The 7087-nt window shown below is 41.5% G+C and overlaps 1 protein-coding gene across 4 annotated transcripts in view; it reads right to left on the reverse strand.

The window, feature by feature from the left end:
* Positions 1–7087, reverse strand: part of LOC101165044 (multiple C2 and transmembrane domain-containing protein 2) — a 49252-nt gene extending 42165 nt beyond the window's left edge. For 2 of the 4 annotated variants that reach the window (XM_023953690.1, XM_023953689.1), the window contains exon 1: positions 6864–7086. In XM_023953690.1, the coding sequence (XP_023809458.1) occupies positions 6864–6871 (8 nt within the window). In that variant the 5' untranslated portion in view covers positions 6872–7086. Of the gene's footprint in view, positions 1–6863 lie in introns of all 4 variants that reach the window. The other 2 variants (XM_023953687.1, XM_023953688.1) reach the window with 2 other exon arrangements.

Raw genomic sequence — 7087 nt, forward strand, 5'->3', positions numbered from 1 at the left:
AACAAAGATTGTTTGGCAGTTAGCTCTTTCATAATGGGTGAGATGCCTCAAAGAGTACGCTTGTGTAAATGACTGGTCTTATGTTTGCATACATTCAAGCTAATTAACATTTAGGAGATTCTTTGGTTTGTTTAAAATCCCCTTTGAAAGTTTGAACTGTCAACTTTCCTCATACCTTTACAGGTAGCACTTCCTGATTGGTGAAAGGATCATTAGCAAACATAGTATGTTTAGGACTTAAACCTTTGTCAAGACATTTAGGTTTTCCTTTTTGGACTGTAAGGCTTCAATGAAATCCTGTTAACCTAGGTGATGTGTTTGTGATCATTACCATACTAGAAAATCCAGCAATGTTTTTATCCTCAATGTTCTAGACTGGTGAAAGTAGGGTTTTTACCCAAAAATCTCTCAATACGTGGGAGTCCATACAGTAAAGCCGCCTCAAACCATTATATTTCCACTACATTGCTTCATAGTGGGTACACCGAGTAGCATATACTTAAGAACTGTCTCATCTGACTACATGACCTTCCCTCAATCCTCCTCTGGATCATCCAGATGGTCTCTGGAGAACTTTAGATAGACCTGGAAATGTGCTGGCTTAATTAGGCAGACCTCTGGAGCTCTGCAGGATTTAAATCCACTACAACATTATGTGTTACCAATGACAACCTTTAGTTACTGTGGTACTGTGCTCTCTTCGAGCCATTGTCCAGCTTAGGGATGCAATCTAATTGATTAAGGGTGTGGACAGGTGTCTTCTATACAGGTAGCCAGTTTAAACAGGAACCGTTAACACAAGTAACAAGTGGAGGATGGAGAGCTTCCTAAAGAAGAAGCAACACGTCTGTGAGGGACAGAATTCCTACTTTTTTGTTGGAGATAAATTCTTTTTTTGCACCATTTGACCTCTGCAACATTTTACAAATAATGGTGTATGATTTAAATTGAATACAATGGAATTTCCAGAATTCTCTTTTCCATTCCACCTCAGATGAACTTATACAAAAAAACATAGCGAATTACAGTTCAAATTTCGGTAATTACTAAAATTACTCTACTATAGAAACCCTCGTTACTTAGGTTTTGTAGGCTCCGTCATTTTCTCTCGGTGAAAAAAAACTAAATGTCGGTTAATAATAATAAAAATAATGATTGCGTACATGGCGCATTCGCATGTACCCATTGATTTGGGGATTGGTCAAAGTACAGGAATGCCCTCTTTGCTGCAGTCACATTGCTTTCCAAACTGGCTCAAAGATGAGACGAAAAGAAATGCAGCAATGAGTCTTCTTATCCCCGAGGAGCAGCAGAGCGGAGACCTGAACCGGGTCCTGATGTGTCGGTTGTGATTGAAACAACTTTAAAACCGCTCTTTGGTGTAAAAGACAAGAATCGGCTCCTTCCTGGAAGTCAGTTTTTCTATGTTAAATCGACCTTACTTTTGTTTTTTTTAAGCGGTCAATGCGCTTACTCATTGTGAGGGAATACATGAGGTCAGCTAAAATGAACATGGAAGCATTAAACAGTTGTTTTCAGAAGAGTGGCATAATTTCAGATGTGATAGATATAAATAAAGACGTCACAGGTTTTTTCCACATCTCACTTTGAGCTGTGACATTGACCACATGTGTTGAAACTTATTTTTGTGACATTTTTCACAATGCTGTCTGAATTCTAATGAAGCCAGGTTGTGTCTTGAACCAGGTTCATACTTTGTATGAGATCACTGCTTCAAAAATAAGTTACATAAAGGACAAGAGGATCTTGTTTGTGCTGCTTTTACATTTGAAAATTTGTATATGAGAGGGAAAAAAAGTCAAGTAATGAGTAGTGAATTACTTTTTTAAATAGGTAATAAGTAAAGTAATTTAATTAAAATTTGGATCCAGTAACTTAGTAAAGTAATCAATTACTTTTTAGAAGTAATTTAACTAACACTGATTATGATGAACATTTTAGACCTCTCTCATTTTTTAAGTGGGACAACTTGTAGAATAACTTTTTCTTCCCTCATTGTATGCAAAGTTGATGCTATTCATGGGTCTTTAATGTTTCTTTTTTACGGAGCCCCTGTCCTGACATGGAAAAAGTAAAATCTATCTCATTCCCACAAATTAATATCTTGTTCCCACAAATTAACACAGAGACACGGAAGTAGCGGATGTAAAGTGACTATGTCCGGAGAATCGCTGCGGTATGCCGAAGCAGCAAGCTTGGGCATCCTAAATCTTATGATATTTTTCTTATATTGATGGAGACAATAATAAATGGATCATTCTTGTTTTTCTTTTTCCTTTCTTAAACGAATGTGGGTCACAGAGACACGGAAGTTACCGCTGAACGCGGCTTTTGCGACAGGACGGAGAACATATCCGTGTTTATAAATGACTTATGACGTGAATAATTAATTCGTGCACACGAAGTAATTATTTTGTGGAGATGGAATATTATTTTGTGGAAACAAGATATTAATTGGTGGGAACGAGAAATAATTTATTTTTACCTTGTCAGGACACGGGCTCCGTACGTGTTGGTTATTTTGTTAAGTGTTTCTTTGTGTGTTCAAGAGACGATTAATAGTTTGGTCTGGTGCTGGGAGAAGCCAGCCACAGATAAGAGCTTCAGCTTTTGAGGGTAATGTCAACATCTTGGTGCTGCAATTCTACTGATTTGCTTTCCTGATAGCCAATTATTCTTTCTGATCATAGTTTAGAGGAGAGGTGGGCACTGAGGGCCGCATTCCTGCATGTTTTCCAGCATACCCTGCTCTGGCATGTCCTGATTGGCTGGACACACCTGAACCAGGTAATCAGCCATGAGTAGAGCAAGACTATCTAGAAATCATGCAGACACCGGCCCTCGAGGCCTGGAATTGCCCACCCCTGGTTTAGAGCTAAATTGTTTCTTTGTTTGGAACCAAACTCTTAAAACAATTTTGGAACATGTTTTTTTGGTCATCTCTTCTGAGGATTTGGAGTTTCTCCGGTGACTTTGGCATACTCACTTAAGGTCCCACTTCAGTGAAAGAAGAAAGTGTTTTTGGTGTTTTTAACATGTCCTTGAGGCATTTTTCTGATGATGGAGGACATTTATTAGGAAAATTAAGCTTAAAATTGCATTTCTGAATATTTCTTTATTCAAATTGTTGTGAATCAGAAGCAAGTAAAAAAAAAGTGTTTGAAAAAAAGCGTATTTATTTTGTAGAAAATACACTGGATTGGCCACGAAGTCCCTACTCAGCAAGAGGGAGGTGTTGCTCTATCTTATTGGTCCTGCTCACAACTCCAGGTTGAATTACTAATGAACCCCTGCAGCTCGGCAGAAACTATGTCCTACAGAACGACACAGGTTTATTGATTTTGCCTAAAAACGGCCCAATCATAACTAAAAGACCACTGGGAAGGCTTTGGAAGTAGATCGGAGTGGGTCTCCAATGGAGTGCGACAGAATGGATTGGCTGTGTCTAATCACTCGAAAATGACTAACTGAAAGAGCACGGCATCAGTTTACGAGGGCATCATGCTGGTTGTATTGCTCATCTTTGTGCCTTTGAGCAAGGCTAATGGCAGGCTTTTCTTACTTATGACTATGGTTTATTGTCTGGATAGTTGAACTACATACATCCTCACTGCAGCAATAACCCAGCAACCCAGAACCAATTATGTTAACGAGTAAACAGGAGGAGAGAGGTCAAAGGTCAGCAAACCATGAACATGCATAAGGAAAGGGTGTGGTTATGTGTAAAAACATCTGTTCTTTTTCCTGATCCTGAGCCCACCAGACCGTCCTCTGCAGGCTACAAACAGACACGTCAATGATTAACTTTAAACACCACCTGTGAATCAGAGAGCATCATGGGAGCAGCGCCAAACCCACTAAAATGACAATGAGAGGAACATCCAACATCCATCCATTTAGTCAACGGAAAGAGAAAGCCGCTGGATGAAGGAGCGTGTGGCCTCGTGGCCGAACAGACTCTGGAAGCAGCAGATGATCAGAGCCGCATCGCTTCCACTTCTCCAAAAAACAAAACAGCTTTTCATGAATACAATGGCTGCTCCTTTCCTATACTCCAATCCAAACCACAGCACACATGAAGGCTGCAGGGATGACGTCCGCAGAGGTCAAGAAGGCACCGACAGTGTCCATCCATCTGCAGCCTCGGCCTCAAAGCCACTGGCCTTACATTCAACCGCTTATCTGACTCTTATGCAACACTAAGGACATACGGTGAGAAAAAACAGGGGTGGTCCTTAAAGTCCCACTCTGATCATCTTTTAATCTATTGTAAAAGCGTTCTCAGTTGTCTTTTAAGTGATGATTTAGCCAAAAAAAAAACACCAGTCGTTTTCTAGGTCATAGTTTCCGCAGATTGGCCGTAGCTTACTAGAAATTCACTTCTGAGTTGTGGGTGTGACGTTCGGTGCAGATCAATGCAGCTCCTACTGCCCGTCACCCATCTGTTTACCCGCTCTCAGCCCCTTACACCCCAAACTCGACACTTTACTGGGGCAACAAATTAGCGAGCAATATTGAAGCCATCCAGCCGTACAGCTTTGATCCAGATTCCAGCTCAGACGAGGAAACTGAAGACGTACACGGATCTATTTGTCTGCAAGTGGATCCATCAGAATGGAGCTTAGCGGCTGAGTAGCTCGGTTGGTGAGGTGAGAGGTTACCATACAGGAATCCAGGGTTCGATTCCCGGAGAGGAACAAACAATGGTACTGGGGGCAATTACCATAGCAATGGCGAGCAGTTAACATCACTCAGTGAGGGTGCCTTAGGCAAGACCCTTAACGCTACTGCCTCCGGAGCGCAGTTAAGCTGCAGCTCACCGCTCCCCCAGGGGATGGGTCAAATGCGGAGAAGAATTTCCCCATTGAGGGATAAATAAAGTATACGAAAAAAAAAAAAAAGCAGAGAAGGAACCTTATGTATTCTGATCGTAAAAAAATACAATCTCTCTCAAACGGCATTCATTCGTCTGCTCCCTATTCATAACAATTTGGCTGAAGAAATACTCAGAAATGCAATCTTGAGCTTAATCATCAGAAAAATGCCCCAAGAACGTGTTTAAAAACACCAAAAAAATTATTGTTATCGGAAAGGTTTAAGGCCAAAGAAAAATGTAAAAAGATGGCAGGATAATAACTGAGATTGGGCTGGAAGCAGATCCTACCGACGTGGTGTCAGGACAAAAAAAGGTTTTAAAAAAAGCAAAAACAAACGTAGGGCAGACCGTTTCCTGTTGATTTGTTTTCCTTTTCCCAGACCAATAGAAGGACAAAGACGCAGTTTACCTTGACAAGATTTGACCGCTGCCCTGCAGTCCTCCTCATGTCCATCATGACTATCAGTTACTCTTGATAACAGCTAACCCCCCCCCAAACATGTCAAGATAAATGACACCTTCATCCTTCCATGTGTCCATTCATCTGTTTATCTCGTCCGATCTCTGAGCACGAAGGATGAGCTGACCCAAAAAGTTCATTCAGGAAAACCACTTTAATGGTTTAACTTTGCCAGACAGCAAGCAGTTCATTTCACAAGCTGCAGCTTTGCGAGTTTACCAAACGAGCACAGCCGTCTGCAGCAGACAGCAGAGGAAGGGGAAACGTGTAGAATGCACAGATTTCTTTCCCCCCACTTACAGACTAGATGAGGTTTTCTAGTGAAAAACTGGTCAAAATAGTTTAAAAATAGACAAAGAAGTCTGAGCTACAACAGTAAAAGCGCTCATTTAAACTGAAAAGTGTTCCCAAAGAGCAGAAATCCTCTGTTAGTTCATCTGAAAAGCCCATCGAGACGACTGTTGTTGGGATTCTGGGCTATACAACTAAAATTGAATTGAAAAACAAATCCACAGATGTGACTTTTTGACTGTCCCAAACGAGGTCAGCTTGCCTGGAATAAAAAAAAATTCCAAATCGCCCCGGAGACCACAAAGAGCGGATCATGATGCCAGGCTAATCCCTGTTTAACTCTTGTGCTATCCTGGGAACTTTAACATTGGGAGTTGGGTCATCTAGACCCACTAGACAGTGCGTTAAACCTTTTTTCTTCAATGATTTGTGATCTTCACCGGTGTCCATGGATTACATGAAATCTTTCCACCTTTATCCACCTTTTTCATGGTAGGGCGAACACATCAAAGTAAGGGTGGGGTCATCTAAGATAACACAAGGGTTAAATTTCAGAGCTCTTGGGCCGACTTGGTGATCGGGTCCTGCTGGTTTTCTTGCATCTTCTAGAAGTCTGCATTCTTGAAGCACACAGACAGACTACTATGCAAGACTGTGTGCAAAGCTGCTCACTTTTCCCCTTTCAGCACCGTGGCTTGTGTTAGGAAACCACACCATCACCCCGTCATGTCAGAACAAGACAAGAAGCCGCTTCCTGACATGATTTCATAGCCGTTTGCTTCATCATAGCCTGCAAAGACTGAGCAGGATTAACACAGACTGACTGAGGAGCCAGGAAACTAGACATGCCACATGTGTGGAGGGGGGGGGGGGGAAAACACACATTTACATTAAATATAAAGATCCCTGGAGGTGGATTTAGGTGTAAATGAACTCAGCTTTTCATTAAATAGTACTTTTAAAAGAAAATTGTTATTAGTTGTCCCCTTAAAAACGATGAGAAACGTAAAACTAGAAGTGAAAATGGCTCCATCCTCATCCAAACTACTAAATTACTTTTACAAACCATTTTATCACACATAAAAAAAAAATTTACAATAAGGATTCACTCAAACCCATAGAAAATCCGCCCCCCGCCCACCAGGGTAACATTTTAAACAGTTAAGCGTGTTCTCCAAGTGGCCAACAGGTGAAGTATTTCCGGACAGGACTCACCTGGCCATGTTGACGAACGCCACAGGTAGCTCTCTGCGTTTTGAGAGAATCTGACACTCACCTTTTTATATGGCTTGAAACCTGCCGGAGGGCTTTTCACTGTTCTAATCATGATTTCCTGAAAGTGAAAGTACGCAGCGGCAGTGGAGGTTGCCGGTTAGAAGCTCCGGCAGACATACTTCCTCTCTTCCTCCTCCTCCTCCTCCAGCATCAAAAGTCAAGGC

This window comes from Oryzias latipes, chromosome 3 (assembly GCF_002234675.1).
Source record: "Oryzias latipes chromosome 3, ASM223467v1".
Classification (NCBI taxonomy): domain Eukaryota; kingdom Metazoa; phylum Chordata; class Actinopteri; order Beloniformes; family Adrianichthyidae; genus Oryzias; species Oryzias latipes.